Below are 23,672 nucleotides of genomic sequence, written 5' to 3' on the forward strand. Positions count from 1 at the left end.
AACTTGAATTTCGAATAAAATATATACACTGTCAGACATAGATACAACTGCATTAATGCGTTTTCTCAATCACTACGTGATGCGTAAACAAACTGACATGCATTCAAAGAATTGGTTGAAAACACTGGATAATGTTGAAGCTGCCTCATTGTTTATTTGGTTATTTCCTTTCCGCGCCCCCTTTTCCTCTTTCTCTCCCTTTCCTCCTGGCGCGTGATGTAGGTCATCTGAGTCCAGTAGTAGTAGTTTGAGCACGAGAGCTGCAGTGTGAGCCGGGGGCTACCCCCCGTCTGCCGGATTACATGCAACGCTCTCCCGCCCCTCTCCACCCTCTAGTCTACTCCCTCCCTTCCCTCTCCACCTCTCCCCCTCCCCAGTACTACTACTGCAGTAGTGTTTTAGAACCCTTGCACTGCTGTTTTATAATGATCTAGGCCTACTACTGTAACTGTACTGCGCTGTACATCCAAAGAGTACAAACACCACTCTTTTTCTGTGGAATTCTGTTTTTCATTATTTACTCTCTTTCATTCTCATTCCACCTCTTTTTATATCTCCATATTTCGCTCACTTTCACAGGGCTCTCTCACACACAAAGCACACACATCTTTCCAATTCATCCTCCTCACATGCAGGGATGGACTGACTAAATGCCCTGGCAAAAAAATGGTTTGGTAAAAAATGACAATTTTTTATTTATTTTATTTCACCTTTATTTAACCAGGTAGGCTAGTTGACAACAAGTTCTCATTTACAACTGTGACCTGGCCAAGATCAAGCAAAGCAGTGCGACACAAACAACAACACAGAGTTACACATGGAATAAACAAACATACAGTCAATAACAATAGAGAAAAAAATTCTACATACAGTGGGTGCAAATGAGGTAAGATAAGGGAGGTAAGGCAATAAATAGGCCGATTTAGCAATTGAACACTGGAGTGATAGATGTGCAGAAGATGAATGTGCAAGTAGAGATACTGGTGTGCAAAGGAGAAGAAAAAAAATAACAGTATGGGGATGAGGTAGTTGGATGGGCTATTTACAGGTGGGCCATGTACAGGTGCAGTGATCTGTGAGCTGCTCTGACAGCTGGTGCTTAAAGTTAGTGAGGGAGATATGGGTCTCCAGCTTCAGTGATTTTTGCAATTCGTTCCAGTCATTGGCAGCAGAGAACTGAAAGGAAAGGCGGCCAAATGAGGTGTTGGCTTTGGGGATGACCAGTGAAATATACCTGCTGGAGCGCGTGCTACGAGTGGGTGCTGCTATGGTGACCAGTGAGCTGAGATAAGGCAGGGCTTTACCTAGCAAAGACTTATAGATGACCTGGAGCCAGTGGGTTTGGTAACGAATATGAAGCGAGGGCCAGCCAACGAGAGCATACAGGTCGCAGTGGTGGGTAGTATATGGGCTTTGGTGACAAAACGGATGGCACTGTGATGGACTGCATCCAATTTGCTGAGTAGAGTGTTGGAGGCTATTTTGTAAATGACATCCCCAAAGTCGAGGATCGGGAGGATAGTCAGTTTTACGAGGGTATGTTTGGCAGCATAAGTGAAGGATGCTTTGTTGCGATATAGGAAGCCGATTCTAGATTTAATTTTGGATTGGAGATGCTTAATGTGAGTCTGGAAAGAGAGTTTACAGTCTAACCAGACACCTAGGTATTTGTAGTTGTCCACATATTCTAAGTCAGAATCGTCCAGAGTAGTGATGCTGGACAGGCGGGCAGGTGCGGGCAGCGATTGGTTGAAGAGCATGCATTTAGTTTTACTTGCATTTAAGAGCAGTTGGAGGCCACGGAAGAAGAGTTGTATGGCATTGAAGCTCATCTGGAGGTTAGTTAACACAGTGTCCAAAGAAGGGCCAGAGGTATACAGAATGGTGTCGTCTGCGTAGAGGTGGATCAAAGAATCACCAGCAGCAAGAGCGACATCATTGATGTATACAGATAAAAGAGTCGGCCCGAGAATTGAACCCTGTGGCACCCCCATAGAGACTGCCAGAGGTCCGGACAACAGGCCCTCCGATTTGACACACTGAACTCTGTCTGAGATGTCTGTCTGACATCCCACAACCCAGCCCTTTATATAACAGCATCATGGCACAATGTGACTGTACCGCACACAGACCCCGCATACAGACCCCTCAACCCATCTCCCCACACACTCACTCACGCACACAATATCACAAGTACCCTCACCCCATACACACAAGACCCCCACCCCCCCACAAAACACACACACACACACACAGAGACTCTCAATGGTGTTTTCATAGTACTCAGTAGCACCCGCAGTGCATGGCACTATTTTGTGGTCGCTGGTTGAATGGAGGGTCTGTGTATGAATGCAACCTCTATCCTCTGGTCTGGTTTGAGAAAAAGCTTCATCCTTATTCATCAGATAACATTACTCTCAGTGTTGTGTTTTATTCCACAATGTTTTCATTTGAAGGGCAAATAAACTGAGTATACCAAACATGAGTAGTATTTACCTAGTATTGAGTTCCACAGGGATGCTGGCCCATGTTGACTACAATGCTTCCCACAATTGTGTCAAGTTGGCTAGATGTCCTTTGGGTGGTAGACCATTCTTGATACACACGGGAAGCTGTTGAGCGTGAAAAACCCAGCAGCGTTGCAGTTCTTGACACAAACCGGTGCGCCTGGCACCTACTATCATACCCCGTTCAAAGGCACTTAAATCTTTTGTCTTGCCTGTTCACCCTCTGAATGGCACACATACACAATGGAATGGCATCAAACTATGTGATTCCCCAGCCCAGCAGATCAGGTGGCGTTTCATCATTCTAACCCAGTTGTAGTCCTGTGTGTCTGACAGTGGCTCTAAATCATTCTAGAAGGTTCCGGTACCAGGGGACTCTGGGTCACGCTGCTGTATACACTTCTCCAAACCCTGTGTGTGCGTATGTGTGTTCACTTCACACCAAACTGAGCTGCATGCCACAGCACTGAGCCACGGCCCCTAATACACACACAGATGGGCAGAGTGTACCAGTCCTCAGGGTGTGTGTTGTCAAAGTACATGCAAAATAACCCTAATTTACATACTCGGCAGAAGCACGCCAGTTTCTACCTCTTTCACCATCCTGCTTTCACCCTTTCACCATTTCTCTCTCTCTCTCATCCCACCTTTTTCTCTTTGTCTCTCATTCAGTCACTCTGCTTCAATAATTGAGAAGCCATGTAAGATGGTGTCACCATGAGCATCGTAGCATGGCTCTTGCCCAAATATCCCACATTGTGTTATGAGAGACTTCTGTGTCCTTGAAAATATGGTCCACGTCATGTATTTTAGTCTGCCCCCTGCTGATGACATCATAATGGCCACCAAGCAAGGACGAAATTTGATATGTCTGCTATCTAAATATGTGAATCCTTTAAAATGTGTATCTATATATTCCTTAAACAGTAGGTTCAGTAGTGTGGAGGTTAACTCTATTCTCTCTCTTGGTATTGCAGTTCACAGGCAGGACTAGTGTAGTGATGGTTAACTCTATGCCTCCTATTGGCAGTGTGCATGTTTAATGCAGATCAAGGTTGTTTTGAGACTAGTCAGCATTCATCCCTGGAGGATTTGGGTGGTGCAAGTGCAAAGTAAGTGTGTGTGTGTGTGTGTGTGTGTCTGTGTGTGCAGGTGTGTGCGGGTGTGTGTGCGGGTGCACGTGTGTGTGTGTGCGGTAAGTAGTAGAGTACAGCATGGCTTGCCTCGCGTGACTTCTAATGGAGCACAGTGAATGAACACAGCAGGCGCAGAGAGAGACAGAGAGAGGGATAGAGAGACAGAGAGAGGGATAGAGAGACAGAGAGAGGGATAGAGAGACAGAGAGAGGGATAGAGAGACAGAGAGAGGGGTGGAGGGTTCCAAACCAGCCATGTTTCTCAAATGTCAAATTTTGAAGTTGTTCCAAACGTCAAATTTCAAAGTGTTTAGGGTTAAGTGTAGGCATTAACTCCACATTTTAAAGGTTAGGGTTAAGGTTAGGCATTAACTCCGAAATCTTAAGGTTAGGCATTAACTCTGAATGGTTTTGGCACCAAAGGCAGATGCTTAGGCATTAATTACGAATTAACTCCAAAATCTTAAGGTGAGGCATTAACTGAGAATGGTTAAGGTAAGGGTTAAGGTTTGGGATAGGCTTAAAACAAAAATAGCATTCTATTGCTGGATTTGAACCTGTAACTTTTGGTACCAGAGGTAGATGCTTATGTATGGCACATAACAGCTAGGACAAAAACCAAAACATTTACCCCTTGGCGTACCCAGGACCGAGTTTGGTCAACACTGCAACACTGCCCTACATACTGGTCTTGACGAGAAGAAAAAAAACTGTCGGGAGGTTCTCTTCTGCACTGTTCAACCAATCCAGTAACTGTGGAGGAGGAGTTGACATGGAGTGTCACCTTGTTAGTGTCCAAAAGCAGAAGTCATGTCACAGGCTCTCTTTCCATTTCCCCTGAAAACCGGACCATCCGGTCGTTGGGGACTTGGCAGAGGCTACACAGCTCTGGTATTACTACGGGGGGGGGGGGGGGAGTGTTGGTTGGCTGAGAAGTGTTGTACACACTGAAACATTTCAGAAATCACAATTTTATATGTTCTGTATATTCACCCTTTGCTGACTGTTTTATTTTTAAGGCAATGCTGAGCTGATCTGTGTTGGGAGGCTCTATCTGGCATAACATTGGAGTTCATTCATTCTTTTGACTTTCTTTAATTCAAATGTTCAAAATAAGGAATAAAACAAAACACACACAAAATAAACACTAAATTCTACTTCTTGGTTCCCTAAACCCCACTCAGCAGTCATGTCATCCTGTTTCCTCTATGTGCCCTCTACATATCCACTCCTCTTTCTCCCCCTCCTCTTCCTCCTGCCCTTGCTAGAGAGGGAGGGAGGGGGCAGGGGCTTCTCTAGCTAAAAACTGCATGGATACAAGGGGGGGCTGTGAAGGGAAGCAGGGGGGAGGCGGTCTTTGTTGTTGTAGCTTAGAACCAGTCAGTGTGTCAGAAGAGATTAGCCCGGTACTGAATCAGCCAGTCACTATGTCAGGGGATGTGTGTGTGTGCACACCTGAGTTTGTTACTTGTATGTGATTTTGTGTGTGTGTTTTTTGTTTGTGAGTGTTGGTTGGTGGAGAATGGAATGGCAGTGCTCTATCCTGTCTGTCTGAGCTTGGAGAACCACACCCTCTCAAATTTCTGCTCCCTAACTCAACATTCAACTCCATGGATACGCTGCCTGTTGGGGAGGAACAGGGATGGAAGAGTCCAGCACATCCGCTGGATTTAAAACAGAGTTAAAGACATGGCACACAGTAACTCAATGGATGGTTGTTAGTGTTTTTGTCAAATTACAACTTCAATAGGAATAATAATAACTTAATAAAAAATGTAATAAAAAAGAAACTTAAATAGGTATTCAGTTTTGTTATAAGAAAATAAATAGAGTTTAATTTATAATTGGATGTTTGTGTATTTGAATTAAACAGAATGTTCAGTCTCCATTGTGACAATGTCAGCATGGAAGATGTCATGTCTAGGGCCCTGTGTTTGGGACAATTATCTTTAGTTAAAGCTTTTTAATCAAACTGTCCCCTTTTCTTTTTATGTCAGATAGTCCAGCACCATCCTCAGACAATTTCTTTAATTTTTGGTGTAATTCAAATTTCTGGGAAAGGCTTCAAATAAAGGTTCAAATCTAGGTCATGTGACATGATAACCCAAAACACAGGGGCTGCGTTCCAAACACGTAAAAGACACACCCTCCTCCACTTACCCTCGCCTTATGCCCTTGGGGGAATCCCCATGGCCATCTTTTCCATCGGTCCAAACAATTAGCCATGCAAGCGAAGTTGGCAACGTAAGCCCCTCAGCTCTCGTTTGTGATTGAGTGTGCGAGTGTACAATTCTGTTCACTTCGGGGCCTGAAACGCCCCATAATTCAATTCGCGATGATTGTACATCCGCTAAGAAAAGTCAGCCAAAACTTACAACCAACATTAATATGGTGAAGTCAACATACAAGTGTAAGTAAAAATGAATGTAAATAAGTTAGACATTTTGCTACTAATGCACATGATGGCAAAAACACGTATGGTAAAAGTAATTATGTTTTTGTTTGGTTAGCTTTTGGAAACGTTAGCTAGCGCATACAACTTTCCCTGACATCGCAATATAATAATTTTCGATTTACCTGATATCGTCAGTGTCACGTCCTGGCCAGTATAAGGGTTAATTGGTATTGTAGTTTGGTCAGGACGTGGCAGAGGGTATTTGTTTTATGTGGTTCAGGGTGGTGTTTTTGTAGTAAGGGCATTTGATTTAGTATTCTGGGGTTTTTGGGCACTGAAATTCACGTATTTCTATGTTGATCTAGTTAGTTGTATGTCTATGTTTGGTTAATTGGGGTGGACTTCCAATTGAAGGCAGCTGTGTGGTGTTGCCTTTGATTGGAAGTCCTATATTAGTTGGGTGTGTTTGTCTGTTTAATTGTGGGAGATTGTTCTGAGTTTAGCCTTGTGCCTTGCCAGACTGTTTTGTTGTTCATGAGTTCGTTTCGTTTTTGTTGTTTTGGTATTCATTTAGTTTGTAAATAAAAACACACGATGAGCATACACATACCTGCTGCGTTTTGGTCCTCCATTACCGACGACAACCGTGACAGTCAGATGGCTAGTATTCTATGTCTGCGGAGGTGTTGTCTTCTAGCCAAGATATGAAATGCAATCATAATTGACTGTAGCGCATATAAAGCACACACAACAGCTACCGGTGGTTTCATGATGACTGACAACACAACAGCTACCGGTGGTTTCATGATGACTGACAACACAACAGCTACTGGTGGTTCCATGATGACTGACAACACAACAGCTACCGGTGGTTTCATGATAACTGACAACACAACAGCTACTGATGGTTTCATGATGACTGACAACACAACAGCTACCGGTGGTTCCATGATGGATGACAACACAACAGCTACCGGTGGTTTCATGATGACTGACAACACAACAGCTACCGGTGGTTCCATGATGACTGACAACACAACAGCTACTGGTGGTTTCATGATGACTGACAACACAACAGCTACTGGTGGTTCCATGATGACTGACAACACAACAGCTACTGGTGGTTTCATGATGACTGACAACACAACAGCTACTGGTGGTTTCATGATGACTGACAACACAACAGCTACCGGTGGTTCCATGATGACTGACAACACAACAGCTACCGGTGGTTCCATGATGACTGACAACACAACAGCTACTGGTGGTTTCATGATGACTGACAACACAACAGCTACCGGTGGTTCCATGATGACTGACAACACAACAGCTACTGGTGGTTCCATGATGACTGACAACACAACAGCTACTGGTGGTTTCATGATGACTGACAACACAACAGCTACCGGTGGTTCCATGATGACTGACAACACAACAGCTACCGGTGGTTCCATGATGACTGACAACACAACAGCTACCGGTGGTTCCATGATGACTGACAACACAACAGCTACCTGCGGTTCCATGATGACTGACAACACAACAGCTACCTGCGGTTCCATGATGACTGACAACACAACAGCTACCGGTGGTTCCATGATGACTGACAACACAACAGCTACTGGTGGTTCCATGATGACTGACAACACAACAGCTACTGGTGGTTCCATGATGACTGACAACACAACAGCTACCAGTGGTTCCATGATGACTGACAACACAACAGCTACCTGCGGTTCCATGATGACTGACAACACAACAGCTACTGGTGGTTCCATGATGACTGACAACACAACAGCTACCGGTGGTTCCATGATGGATGACAACACAACCGTGGGACTGACGAATTTCCAGGCAAGGGCGGTTCATTTCAAATGTATTCATTCCTCTCTCACCTCTTGCCCTGCAAGTATCAACTCATCAGATGTCATGATTCATCATCAGAAGTGTCCACTTAATTTGAAGCCTGGGAGAGGGTGTGTCTTTTAAGTGTTTGTAATGCAGCCATGGCCCAAGTCATGTCATGTGCCATCAGTTTCACAGTGTCCACAGTGAGTGTTTGTGTATTTTCAGTTCTTCAGAGAATCTGGGATAGTATATGTGTCTTTAGGCAAACATATTTTAATTTGGAGGGGTACCTCATCTGATTTAGGTGTGTGTGTGTGTGTGCTTTCAGTATCATCCTCCAGACTGCTAGGACGTAACTCGTACAGTATATGTACAGTATTAACACTTTTGACTTGCCTCCTTCGATCCCCCTCTGAGAGGATAACGCCACAAGCACACACACACACACACACACACACACACACACACACACACACACACACACACACACACACACACACACACACACACACACACACACCTAAATCATATTAAGTAGAAATATGTATGCATCCAGCAGATCCATCAGTGTAGTGTTATGTAACTGTACAGTGAACGTAGTAGATTTCATGTTAATGTCATGTAGTAAACAAGCACATAGATTATGTAGTAGAGGAGGCAGGCCAGGCAGCAGCTGGGAGGAGGATAAAGCCCCCCCCTCAGATTACTGAGGCTCAGTCTAATAACAGACCCATTTCCCACTCCCCGTTACCCCCCTTTCTCTCTCTCCTCCCTTCCCCTTTCCGAAATGTACAAGCTCTAAATCCACACCCCATCGAGTCACATCTGCTCCCTCAGTGCTGTAAACTACTCTTTAGGACTACCCAACATACAACACACTCTAACCCAGCATACCAACACTCTAACCCAGCATACCAACACTCTAACCCAGCATACCAACACACTCTAATCCAACACACTCTAACTCAACATACCAACACACTCTAACCCAACATACCAACACACTCTAACCCAGCATACCAACACATTCTAACCCAACATACCAACACACTCTAACCCAACATACCAACACACTCTAACCCAACACACTAACCCAACATACCAACACACTCTAACCCAACATACCAACACACTCTAACCCAGCATACCAACACACTCTAACCCAGCATACCAACACACTCTAACCCAACATACCAACACACTCTAACCCAACATACCAACACACTCTAACCCAGCATACCAACACACTCTAACCCAGCATACCAACACATTCTAACCCAACATACCAACACACTAACCCAACATACCAACACACTCTAACCCAACATACCAACACACTCTAACCCAACATACCAACACACTCTAACCCAACATACCAACACACTCTAACCCAGCATACCAACACACTCTAACCCCGCATACCAACACACTCTAACCCAACATACCAACACACTCTAACCCAACATACCAACACACTCTAACCCAACATACCAACACACTCTAACCCAGCATACCAACACACTCTAACCCCGCATACCAACACACTCTAACCCAACATACCAACACACTCTAACCGAACATACCAACATACTCTAACCCAACACACTCTAACCCAACACACTCTAACCCAGCTTACCAACACACTCTAACCCAACATACCAACACACTCTAACCTAACATACCAACACACTCTAACCCAACATACCAACACACTCTAACCCAACATACCAACACACTCTAACCCAACATACCAACACACTCTAACCCAACATACCAACACACTCTAACCCAGCATACCAACACACTCTAACCCCGCATACCAACACACTCTAACCCAACATACCAACACACTCTAACCCAACATACCAACACAGTCTAACCCAACATACCAACACACTCTAACCCCGCATACCAACACACTCTAACCCCGCATACCAACACACTCTAACCCCGCATACCAACACACTCTAACCCAACATACCAACATACTCTAACCCAACACACTCTAACCCAACACACTCTAACCCAACATACCAACACACTCTAACCCAGCATACCAACACACTCTAACCCAGCATACCAACACACTCTAACCCAACATACCAACACACTCTAACCCAACACACTCTAACCCAACATACCAACACACTCTAACCCAACACACTCTAACCCAACATACCAACACACTCTAACCCAACATACCAACACACTCTAACCCAACACACTAACCCAGCATACCAACACACTCTAACCCAACATACCAACACACTCTAACCCAACATACCAACACACTCTAACCCAGCACACTCTAACCCAGCATACCAACACACTCTAACCCAGCATACCAACACTCTCACCCAGCATACCAACACACTCTAACCCAACATACCAACACACTCTAACCCAGCATACCAACACACTCTAACCCAGCATACCAACACACTCTAACCCAACATACCAACACACTCTAACCCAACATACCAACACACTCTAACCCAACATACCAACACACTCTAACCCAGCATACCAACACACTCTAACCCAACATACCAACACACTAAAACCCAGCATACCAACACACTCTAACCCAGCATACCAACACACTCTAACCCAACATACCAACACACTCTAACCCAACATACCAACACACTCTAACCCAGCATACCAACACATTCTAACCCAACATACCAACACACTCTAACCCAACATACCAACACACTCTAACCCAACACACTAACCCAACATACCAACACACTCTAACCCAGCATACCAACACACTCTAACCCAACATACCAACACACTCTAACCCAACATACCAACACACTCTAACCCAACATACCAACACACTCTAACCCAACATACCAACACACTCTAACCCCGCATACCAACACACTCTAACCCAACATACCAACACACTCTAACCCAACATACCAACACACTCTAACCCAACATACCAACACACTCTAACCCAACATACCAACACACTCTAACCCCGCATACCAACACACTCTAACCCCGCATACCAACACACTCTAACCCTGCATACCAACACACTCTAACCCAACATACCAACATACTCTAACCCAACACACTCTAACCCAACATACCAACACACTCTAACCCAACATACCAACACACTCTAACCCAACATACCAACACACTCTAACCCCGCATACCAACACACTCTAACCCCGCATACCAACACACTCTAACCCAACATACCAACACACTCTAACCCAACACACTCTAACCCAACACACTCTAACCCAACATACCAACACACTCTAACCCAGCATACCAACACACTCTAACCCAGCATACCAACACACTCTAACCCAACATACCAACACACTCTAACCCAACATACCAACACACTCTAACCCAACACACTCTAACCCAACATACCAACACACTCTAACCCAACATACCAACACACTCTAACCCAACACACTAACCCAGCATACCAACACACTCTAACCCAGCATACCAACACACTCTAACCCAACATACCAACACACTCTAACCCAACATACCAACACACTCTAACCCAACATACCAACACACTCTAACCCAACATACCAACACACTCTAACCCAACACACTAACCCAGCATACCAACACACTCTAACCCAACATACCAACACACTCTAACCCAACATACCAACACTCTAACCCAGCATACCAACACACTCTAACCCAACACACTCTAACCCAATGTAACCGATGTGAAATGGCTAGTTAGCGGTGGTGCGCGCTAATAGCGTTTCAATCAGTGACGTCACTCGCTCTGAGACCTGAAGTGGTTGTTCCCCTTGCGTTGCAAGGGCCGCGGCTTTTGTGGCGCGATGGGTAACGATGCTTCGTGGGTGTCAGTTGTTGATGTGTGCAAGGGTCCCTGGTTCGAGCCCAGGTTGGGGCGAAGAGAGGGACGGAACCTACACTGTTACACCAACATACCAACACCCATGCATACACACATAACAGAGAACTCAAAAAATTAATCTTCAAAAGTGTCATTTATTAAAAGATTTTATTTTTGTATCATCAATGTAAAAAGTACTCCGAAGAGTAACACAGAGTAACAGCAGAGTAAGAGTGAGAAACAGAGAAATAGTGAGAGAGAAGGTAAGAGAGGGATGAACAGATATGAGAGAGAAAGGGAAGAGGGCAAAAGTAGTAGAATGTGGGTGAGAGGAGTAGAGAGGGGGGAGGGAGGAGTAGAGAGAGGGGGAGTAGAGGGGGTGAGTACAGCATCTACTAAGATATAAAAAGGCAGTTGAAATAAACAAGACATATTATTTCTGACCAATCAGCGGTGGTCTCTGCAGTAGAAAACATACATGGAAAAGAGATCACAAAAATCTGTGCAATCAGTTTCTCTGTCACAAAACAGCTGTATAAAAAACACAAGTAGGAAGAAGTGGCCCTTAACCACAGGCCCGGGGTCAGGTGTGTTTTCAACCCCTAATGGTAAACGTTTGGATTGGGGGTAGGAAAAATCTGATCATAGACCTGTGGTTAAGAGCAACTTATACCTCAAGCATAAAAACATCCCCCAGCCCCATGTAAAGACGGTAGGTAGGTGACATGGAGGCTACCAGTGATTATGTGTTCAGTTGTGGCTCTCCTCAGTTGAAGCTCTGCATATAAACAGTTTATTAAGCATAAGTAAACTCTTTGTAAACCATGCATCATGTACACCAGTTATTTCCTCTGGAGCTCAGTTGGTAGAGCATGGTGCTTGCAATGCCAGGATAGTGGGTTTGATTCCAGGGACCACCCATATGTGAAATGTATGCAGCATGACGTTAAGTCGCTTTGGATAAAAAGCGTCTGCTAAATGGCATATATTATTACATTTCATTAGTAAAAACATGTGTATTAATTATTTGTTATGAGGAATATATCAATCATGTTTTAGTCATATTATGTATAGCAGCTTACGATGACGGTGCAAAATAAATATTCATACTGTCTCCCTTTTAGCTCTGATCCTCACGTTTTTCAAGTTTGACGAGCGCCAAGAAGCACACAGGAGATAGCAAGCACTGATCATATCCTCCAGTCAGACCTACATAATCAACTATAAAATACACCCCAGAGAAGAGGCAACTGTCAATCTAAAAACTGAAATCAATTAGCCAGTCGTTAGTTCATAGAAGACTGATGTATATGTATAGAATACTGTCGTTAGTTCATAGAAGACTATGATGTATATGTATAGAATACTATTGTGTTGTACACATGACCACTGCACAGGTTGGAGTAGAGGTTGCCTTGCTGTTGTGGGATCAGTAGGTAGCTAGTTTTGCCCAACAGACCCCTGGAAGCCAGATAAGAGATTGAAGGCAGGAATTAGGCGTTGTGTACTGTGTTATTCAACTGATTGTGCACTGTGCTATTAAGAAAGACAAACAAACTATCAAAATGCAGTAGAAAATGCTTTGAAAGAATAAAATGCTGTTTTTTTGTACACATCCTATTTGGTAAAGGCACAGTAGTCCAAAAGTCCAATCATCCCCCCAAAATGTGTCCCACCATAACAGTAAAAACCACAAACAAACCGTTGTACAGCAACTTTCCCAAGAGCATCGGTCAACCAATCAGTCAACCAATTGTAAGTTCAAAGAGTGAGAAACACAGCTGCCAATTAATAAATAAAGGTAATAAATAAATGCAGCGTTGTCAAGTCAACATGTGAATAAATAAACAGGGTTTATGTCTGTCTGTGAGTGGACTCTTCTCTCTGGGTGGTCTTTAGTCTTTCACTGAGCCATTTAAAGGATTAAGTTGTCCCTAGAAGCTGATCTAAGGTCTGTTTGGTATTCTATCCCCTACCGGTTAGACCATTGAAATTTGATTTATTGTTTAACGGATAACCCGCTTCACATTTCTCCACACAGAATAAAACCCAGTTGTGTTTCATTCGTTTCACAGTCATAATCGATTTTCACCCAAAACACCTTGCATCCGTCCTCACAAACAGATTGTGTCATGTTGGTGGATTGACATTGAATAGATTCTAAACCTCTTTAGACTTCAGTAGAGGTTCCTGACACGTCCTCTTAAATGTTATTCAGCTCTAGAGGTCATTCAGTAGTCTAATGGCATCTGGCTAGTTGGATTATTCCTCACTTCTATCCGTAATGCCTCGGTCTATTGAACTGTCTGTCTGCTGTTATTCACTGGAAGCATCATCTCTGAGGAGATTCCAGGAATATCATTCCAGGAATATAACTATCCTTAATCCCCAAATCTTATCCCACCTGTCCTCCTAACCATCCTCTCCTCGTCACCTCTCACCTCCTTGCCTCCACCCACCTGAAACCCAAATATCCCTAAGCCAACAGCGTTTCGATTAAGTTTGCATAGTGGCATTTACCTTTTCTTAAGTGGAGTAAGAGAGTATACCATTCAGTCAATCAGAGATCCAATATTCTATAAACAAGCGATGGGCTTTAAGAGGTGTTTACCAACCTTCCCAATCTACAACCACTATTTGTGCAAAAAAATCTGATTGTTATGGAACTGTGATTATGATTCACAAGGACACATTCTGTCCTCATGTAGTAATAACTGTAGTCTCTCAGATATCATTTTCATGAATGGTCCTAATTGTGTTTAGGTAGTTGCAAAAGATCCATCATTAAGGAAACACATCAGCACCTAAAACCATGGCTGCAGTCCAAATTCAAATTAGAGAGTGATGATCGGAGAGGCAACGTCCTTGGTGGAAATCTTGAAGTTGAGCTTAAAAACAACCAACCTAAAGCTATTCATGTATCTAGCAAGCTAACGTAGCTAGCTACAGTTATCCATAGCTGGCTAGCTAGTTTTATAGTTTGGTCATTTATTGCAATACATTTCAGAATTCCCAAAAATATGTTTATGAAGCTAGCTAGGTTTTATAGGCTCCTCACTACCACACTAAGCCAATTTGGCAACGCTAAAATCAATGTCATATATATATATTTAGCAAGCTAGAATCATCATTTTGTCAGACGTGGTGAGTGAACGTGACATTCGCGGCCACCGGAGTATGATACGTGACTACAATTTGCATTGAATTGTGGGTCATATAAACCCTGCAAGTGATCAAAGTTCTTCACTCGCTCCCTCCAGCTAAATCGAGGCCCGAGGGGGCAACGTTAGTGAATTGGACCTCCACTTAAGATGGCAGTCAAACTGCATCCGGTTCAAAGGGGATTCCCCCAAGGGAAAGTGGCTAGTGGGAGGGCTGAGGGGCTAAAAATAAAGTGTTTGGACTGCAGCCCATTTCTACCCCTGACTCTCCCTAGCACAGCAGCTTTTGCATGTTGACGTAGTCACACTAGCCTGCTGGTCGGAGTGCTCAGTGCATCAGGTCTATAAAGGGGCGGGGTTAACCCTGCTCTTACACTCCACCCTTTTCAAAGGCTTTGCCGTGATTGAATGAGCCTGGACCCGCCCCTGACAGGTCTTTACGGTCTTTTTCCCAGTCTTCCCGGCAACAGGCTGACTTTGGCACCCGATTGGCTGCGGCTGGCTTTGGAGGTTGTTGAAGGGTGTGGTGGAAGAGATTAGGCTGTCCTGCATGGCTGGACTGCCCCTGGTGGTGGGAGGTGGCATGACAGGCAGCAGCTGTTTCCCCTCCATTGGTTTCCAGGGGGAAAGGATGGGCACTACAAGGACCGAGGTGGGACCGGGTTCAGAACAGAGCCCCGCTTTGTTGCTCGATGACTCTCCCTCTCTCTCTTTGCTGTCCTCATCTTCCTTTCTCTCATTCTCTTGGTCGCTGGTGGGGTCCTGGGGGTGTGGGGGTACGTCTCCCCCCTCCTTCCCCCTCTCCTCTCCTCCACCGGCGTTGAGCCTCTTAAAGAGTACAGGAGGAGGGGTGTCAGAGTCTGTGTCTGACCAACTCAGTCTGCGCTTCTGGAGAGAGAGAGAGAATGTTGTCAGCCACAACTTATCAACATATTATTGTGTGTGTGCGCGTGAGTGTTTGTGTGTTCTCACCTTCACAGGGATGTGCGACTGGTCTCTGTGCCTGTGTGGGGGGGTGCTGCTGGGGCTGTCCCGGGGGGAGAGGTGAGGGGGGAAGAGGGTAGGGGCGGTAGGTGGGGCCAAGGGGGACACCTGTGGAAACCACATCTTCAGCATCGTCTCCACCTGGAGAAGAGTGTTCATATACTTTTCCCTACGGAGGTGGAGAGAGAGGGAGGAGAGAATGGAGAGATAGAGAGAGGAGGATTATAATGTTTAGAAAACAATAGCATGGACATTAACATTCCTGTTCTCATCTACTAAACACAGATCCAGACTAAATCCACTTCTCTCTCTAAACATTCAAACTGGACTACTTATTATGAAAGCTCTCTTTTTCTGCTGTTGTGACAGAATGCTGAAACTGAGTAGTGCAGGGTTGAGTCCAGTACGCACATAAACAGGTGTGTGTGTGTGTGTGTGTGTGTGGTCTTACCCGATGTTGGGTCTCCGTAAGATCCCTACGATCCTCTGGATGCGGTCCATGGCTGCACTCTGCTGGAAACTACTCAGACCTGTCAATCAAATACATAATCCTCCAGTCAGCATTCACACTGTAACACTGTCTGACACGCTACAGTCAACACACACACACCAATACGCCTACAGATGAAAACTACAGACACAGTAGCTGCAGACTAGATCAATACAGACTAGATCAATACAGACTAGATCAATACAGACTAGATCAATACAGACTAGATCAATACAGACTAGATGAATACAGACTAGATGAATACAGACTTGATCAATACAGACTTGATCAATACAGACTTGATCAATACAGACTTGATCAATACAGACTAGATCAATACAGACTAGATAAATACAGACTAGATCAATACAGACTAGATGAATACAGACTAGATGAATACAGACTAGATCAATACAGACTAGATCAATACAGACTAGATGAATACAGACTAGATCAATACAGACTAGATGAATACAGACTAGATGAATACAGACTAGATCAATACAGACTAGATGAATACAGACTAGATCAATACAGACTAGATCAATACAGACTAGATCAATACAGACTAGATCAATACAGACTAGATCAATACAGACTAGATCAATACAGACTAGATCAATACAGGCTGCAGCATCACACACCAGTGTAGGAGAATGGTGCTTACCACGGTCAAATCGTCCCCCCTTCAGTCCATTCAGCAGCTCCAGTAAGGGCCTTACAAACCCCTGCAGCTCAGCACACTGAGAGAGAGAGAGAGGAGAGATGATTATTAATGGGGTACAGTACTGTGGTCAAGCTGTCTCTGAAGTTGGTTCAGTCTCAAACATCTGTAGGAAGATGATGTCTTCCATCCCAATCCCTTCATCTCTCTCTGACATTCACCTTCTGGGCAAACAGCAGGTCTCCCTCTGTCTTCTCTCTCTCCGTCTCGCTTGTTCTCTGTCTCTCAGCTGTGACCCTGGGGTGACCTGCAGTAACCTCTGAACCCCGTGACTCCTCCTCCTCGCGGTCAGTGAAGCCGTCACACGCCCACTGGGACTCGGGACTCTCTGCCCCGGCACTGCCGTTGCCTCTGACCATGCCCCCAGTGCCGAGGATGACGGAGGGGGAGCGTTCGGACAGGAAGACGTCAGTGTCATCCTCCGCCTGCTCAGAGTGGTTGAACAGGTAGCTGTCACTGGAGCTCAGCGAATCAACAGAGGGCTGGGAGGAAGTGCTGCCCTGCGATTGCATCACTGTGTGATTGGAGAGAGAGGGGGAGAAGTGAGAGAGCAGGGGGGAAGGGGGGAGAAGTGAGAGAGCAGGGGGGAATGGGGTAAACAGAGAAAATATTTCAAATAACTGCCAAGTAACAAAATGTGTCCTCTGTGACAACAGCCAAATGACATTGTATATTCAAATGAGAGTAAGAAAAATCCAACCCATATTTATGTTTATTTATTTTCCCTTTTGTACTTTAACTATTTGCACATAATATGACATTTCAAATGTCTTTATTATTTTGGAACTTTTGTGAGTGTAATGTTTACTGTTCATTTTTTTTCATTTCACTTTTGTTTATTATCTATTTCACTTGTTTTGGCAATGTAAACATATATTTCCCATGCCAATAAAGACCTTAAATTGAAATTGAATTGAAAGAGGAAGAGCGACATTGCTGTGGAAATTGCTATAGGGGAGACATTTTTTTATCCTACAACCCAAAAATAATAACACCAATTCAAAATGGTGGGTCTACCAGTGGCCTAGTTTAACATGATGTAGAGCGTGACTGGGGGCATGCAGTAGGCACACAATGGCCGTGCATGTCTGGCTCCCATTGAGGGGAGAGGAGATGGAGAAAGAGAGAGTGAAACGTGAGGGGGAAGGGTGTGAGTAGAATAAGCAGTGGTAGAATCCAATAAGGCAGGATGGGTCTTTATCTCTCTGACTCTCTCCTCCTCGGCCTCCGGGGTTCTCTCTCTCTCTCGCTCCTCTCACTTGCTCTTTCTCTCCATCCCCCCTCACTCTGATTCACTCACTATACCACCCCCCTCCTCTCAGTTTTTCTGTCTGCCTCCCATCTCTTCCTCTCTTTTCCTACCCTGTAACCCCCTCCTCTGTAGACAGTACTCCTTCCCCTCCCCCCCTCTAACCCCCTCCTCTGTAGACAGTACTACTTCCCCTCCCTCTCTCTCTCTCTCTCTCTCTAATCTGGGAGTCCCTGTTGGTTTGTGACCTCAGACTACATTAAGAGTGGTAACATGAGCACACTAGTATCTCCACACACACACACACACACACACACACACACACACACACACACACACACACACACACACACACACACACACACACACACACACACACACACACACACACACACACACACAGAATCTAACGCCCACCACCCAAAAATACACACTTTCGTATATACACCCTCCACGCACACAAATGTACACACACACAACATACCGTTTAACACACCCCACACACAGATAAAGTCTCACCATACACATTCTGCTAGAGAGCAAACCCTCTGTGATAATAGTCCCTCTGCAATGTACACACACACACACACACACACACACACACACACACACACACACACACACACACACACACACACACACACACACACACACAGACTTATTAATTCACTTCACTGTTTAATAGTCTGTCACAGAAGTTGTGATTTTTATAACCACACACACTTGTGTAGTTGTGTATTTAATTCCTCTGGATTTTAATGATATATTTTTAACTCTGTATTGTTGGGAAAGACTCCAAGCATTTCACGGTAAAGTCTACACATGTCATATTCGGCACATGTGACAAATACAATTTGTTTTGATTCCACACACACACACACACACACACACACACACACACACAGACACACACACAGACACACACACACAGAGAGAGATACTTATTAATTTACTTCACTGTTTAATAGTCTGTCACAGAAGTTGTGATTTTTACAAGAAAAGGACCACAGTACACTTGGGTAACATAATTGTAACAATCCTAAAATCGATTATAACAGATTGATTATAACTATGGTGGCTCTTTCCTGGGACTTGTGCTGTCCCAATTACGCCTATCATTTAGATAGACTTTGTGGGAATGTAAAGATGAATGACTGGATGCATGCCAATATTATGTAATACAAATACGTAACATGGACCAATGGATCAACCCACTGAATCATATGAGCCAAAACTCATACACTCCTCAGCGTTTTCTCTCGGTGTGTGTCTGTGTTGGCCCGGCCCCGTGTAGGTATGTAGGCTGCAGGGGAATTTCACTGTGTCTCAGGTGGTGTGTGTTTGAGGAACGTGATCATGACAAACACAAACATTACAACTGACACAAATGACACTAAGTACAATAATTATACTTATAACGAACACTGACAAATGTAATATATTATGTTCAAGTCTGACGTTGACAAAGGTCTAGCAATTGTTCCATGCTTTTAGAATGAACGCTAGCCTCCAGCTCTATAACACTGTAACACATCAACGACGTAACAAATCAGCAGTAGGTTAGTCTACACTAAACACAACGGACGTAATTAAGGAAACACTGTATCATGTCTCTGGTATAGCCTATCACAGTCAATTCCTTAAACCACGCAGGAATGTAGCAATGTAACATTTTAAAGAGAACACTCACCTGAAATATTGCAACTAAATAACAGCAGTAGAACCGGCCACGGTTGCCAGAAACGGCCTTGATAACGTCTCTCTCTGTAGCCCACTTGCCGATATTTGTCTCACACTCGCTGGAACATCAGGTCGGCAGTCTCCTTCCTCTCACGATCGCCGGACCTTCATTGGTTTGCCTCTTTGCTAGTTCTTTCTATCTCCACGGTTTACGAGCTTCAACATGTGCACGGATACACGTGCCCACATTAGTTCGTGCCCTATTGGTTGTTCGTCTGAAGTTACAAACCCCATTGGTGGATCCATGCAGCCAGTGAATGCTTTACTGCCTGCTGATTGGTGGGTCAGCGGGGCACTCAAAGCCCCGCCCATACATGTGGGGCTCGTGGTTCGTGCTCGTGGTTCGGGCTGAGTGGGTAGTCTACTCGTGCCTCAGTCTACTACGGCTGAGCGGTGTAAACACACGCACACGCTTTTTTAGGCCTATAGAGTTATTATAATGAATGCCTAGAATAAAATGAGTTATACTGTATAAAAGATTTAGGATAAAGGCGTAGGCCAATATGATGACTATTTTGTACCTGATGGTCTAGTCCTAAATGCTACATTCGCGGCACCATTCAAGGTCACCCCTCACACCGGGTCTGGAACAGAGTTCTGTTCTCATCGTTCTGATCTAGAGAAACACACAACCACAAGTCATTATCAACGTGTGAAGTAGTCTACCTCAGGAACAGAGAGGAGAACGAAGATCATATTGATACAGTTATTATGGGCTGCGGCAGCCTGTAGAATCCATGCCAGTATGTTTTTTTGTGAATGTGACTGTTCGTGTTGTTTTGTACTGTATAATGTCAATGTTAGTTAATAATGGTTTTCAATAAATCAGAAATGTGTAGATGTGTTTTCAATAAAGAGATGTGTGGACAGGTAATACAAAGTTCCCAACATTGCGAATATTCTCTTCACTCACTGTATGTTTTACGGTCAAATAGTAAACACTTTTGGATTTGATATGGTCTTCTAGGCATGGAAAGCCAATACAGTCACAGAGGCATATAGCATACGTGCTTAGGGACCTAAAGCTTTCCATCCCTTCATACATACAGCTAAACATTAACCCAATGACCCTCTTCACCATGCAACACACGTACGCTCACACGCAAACACACACACACACACACACACTTGTGTATTTAAGTATTTTATTCCTCTTGATTTTTTATTATATATATTTTTTTTTACTCTGCAATGTTGGGAAGGACTCGTAAGCAAGCATTTCACTCGTTTTCGGCACATGTGAAAAATGCAATTTGTTTTGATTAGATTGATTTGACATACACAGAGACCACACAATAGCACACACACACACACACACACACACACACACACACACACACACACACACACACACACACACACACACACACACACACACACACACACACACACACACACACACAACAATAATGTATAGGCTACTCTTGATTTAATAAAGGTGTTAATTGCTTTGATGTGAAACAGGAACTCATTTCAGATTTGCTGTTTTTTTTCTGGGTGTGTATACAGTGTATAGCAGACACTATATGTAGTGTTAGGTTACTTCCTCTCCCCATACATCCAGCTCACTATGAACTCAGCAACACTCCTCTTCAACATGTGACATACATAACCTGGCCATTTCCCATTCACTGTCCCTGTTGGCGTATCGCTCTAAAAATGTGTTTTTAACATTAAGTATTTAAATAGTACAGCAATGTATGAGCTACTTTTTACTTAATAATATCTTAATTGGTTTGATGTGAAACAGCGATCACTTTCAGATTTGCTGGTGTTTTTCTGGGCATTACAGTACCAGTCAAAAGTTTGGACACACCTACTCATTCAAGGCTTTTTCTTTATTTGTACTATTTTCTACATTGTAAAATAATAGTGAATAGATTAAAATTATGAAATAGCACATATGGAATCATCTAGTAAGCAAAAAAGTGTTAAACAAATCAAAACATATTTTATATTTGAGATTCTTCAAAGTAGCCAACCTTTGCCTTGATGACAGCTTTGCACACTCTTGGCATTTATGATGGTGGGTTATTGTGTGTGTATATATAGGCTAACGTGAGGTCATTTATGATGGTGGGTTATTGGGTGTGTATATATAGGCTAACGTGAGGTCCTTTATGATGGTGGGTTATTGGGTGTGTATATATAGTCTAACGTGAGGTCCTTTATGATGGTGGGTTATTGGGTGTGTATATATAGGCTAACGTGAGGTCCTTTATGATGGTGGGTTATTGGGTGTGTATATATAGTCTAACGTGAGGTCCTTTATGATGGTGGGTTATTGGGTGTGTATATATAGGCTAACGTGAGGTCCTTTATGATGGTGGGTTATTGGGTGTGTATATATAGTCTAACGTGAGGTCCTTTATGATGGTGGGTTATTGGGTGTGTATATATAGTCTAACGTGAGGTCCTTTATGATGGTGGGTTATTGGGTGTGTATATATAGTCTAACGTGAGGTCCTTTATGATGGTGGGTTATTGGGTGTGTATATATAGGCTAACGTGAGGTCCTTTATGATGGTGGGTTATTGGGTGTGTATATATAGGCTAACGTGAGGTCCTTTATGATGGTGGGTTATTGGGTGTGTATATATAGGCTAACGTGAGGTCCTTTATGATGGTGGGTTATTGGGTGTGTATATATAGGCTAACGTGAGGTCCTTTATGATGGTGGGTTATTGGGTGTGTATATATAGTCTAACGTGAGGTCCTTTATGATGGTGGGTTATTGGGTGTGTATATATAAGCTAACGTGAGGTCCTTTATGATGGTGGGTTATTGGGTGTGTATATATAGGCTAACGTGAGGTCCTTTATGATGGTGGGTTATTGGGTGTGTATATATAAGCTAACGTGAGGTCCTTTATGATGGTGGGTTATTGGGTGTGTATATATAGGCTAACGTGAGGTCCTTTATGATGGTGGGTTATTGGGTGTGTATATATAGGCTAACGTGAGGTCCTTTATGATGGTGGGTTATTGGGTGTGTATATATAGGCTAACGTGAGGTCCTTTATGATGGTGGGTTATTGGGTGTGTATATATAGGCTAACGTGAGGTCCTTTATGATGGTGGGTTATTGGGTGTGTATATATAGTCTAACGTGAGGTCCTTTATGATGGTGGGTTATTGGGTGTGTATATATAGGCTAACGTGAGGTCCTTTATGATGGTGGGTTATTGGGTGTGTATATATAAGCTAACGTGAGGTCCTTTATGATGGTGGGTTATTGGGTGTGTATATATAAGCTAACGTGAGGTCCTTTATGATGGTGGGTTATTGGGTGTGTATATATAGGCTAACGTGAGGTCCTTTATGATGGTGGGTTATTGGGTGTGTATATATAAGCTAACGTGAGGTCCTTTATGATGGTGGGTTATTGGGTGTGTATATATAGTCTAACGTGAGGTCCTTTATGATGGTGGGTTATTGGGTGTGTATATATAAGCTAACGTGAGGTCCTTTATGATGGTGGGTTATTGGGTGTGTATATATAGGCTAACGTGAGGTCCTTTATGATGGTGGGTTATTGGGTGTGTATATATAGGCTAACGTGAGGTCCTTTATGATGG

The 23,672-nt window shown here is 43.8% G+C and overlaps 1 protein-coding gene across 1 annotated transcript; it reads right to left on the reverse strand.

Moving 5' to 3' along the window:
- Positions 1-11,898: 11,898 nt before the first annotated feature.
- LOC106575046 (uncharacterized) lies at positions 11,899-20,294 on the reverse strand. Its single transcript, XM_014151188.2, has 6 exons — positions 20,046-20,294; positions 17,268-17,620; positions 17,050-17,125; positions 16,344-16,422; positions 15,881-16,061; positions 11,899-15,796 (listed from the first exon to the last, which is right to left on the reverse strand). The coding sequence occupies exons 2-6, from the start codon at positions 17,616-17,618 to the stop codon at positions 15,251-15,253; spliced, it is 1,233 nt and encodes a 410-aa protein (XP_014006663.2). The 5' UTR covers positions 17,619-17,620; positions 20,046-20,294; the 3' UTR covers positions 11,899-15,250.
- Positions 20,295-23,672: the final 3,378 nt, after the last annotated feature.

This window comes from Salmo salar, chromosome ssa02 (genome assembly GCF_905237065.1).
Source record: "Salmo salar chromosome ssa02, Ssal_v3.1, whole genome shotgun sequence".
Lineage (NCBI taxonomy): Eukaryota > Metazoa > Chordata > Actinopteri > Salmoniformes > Salmonidae > Salmo > Salmo salar.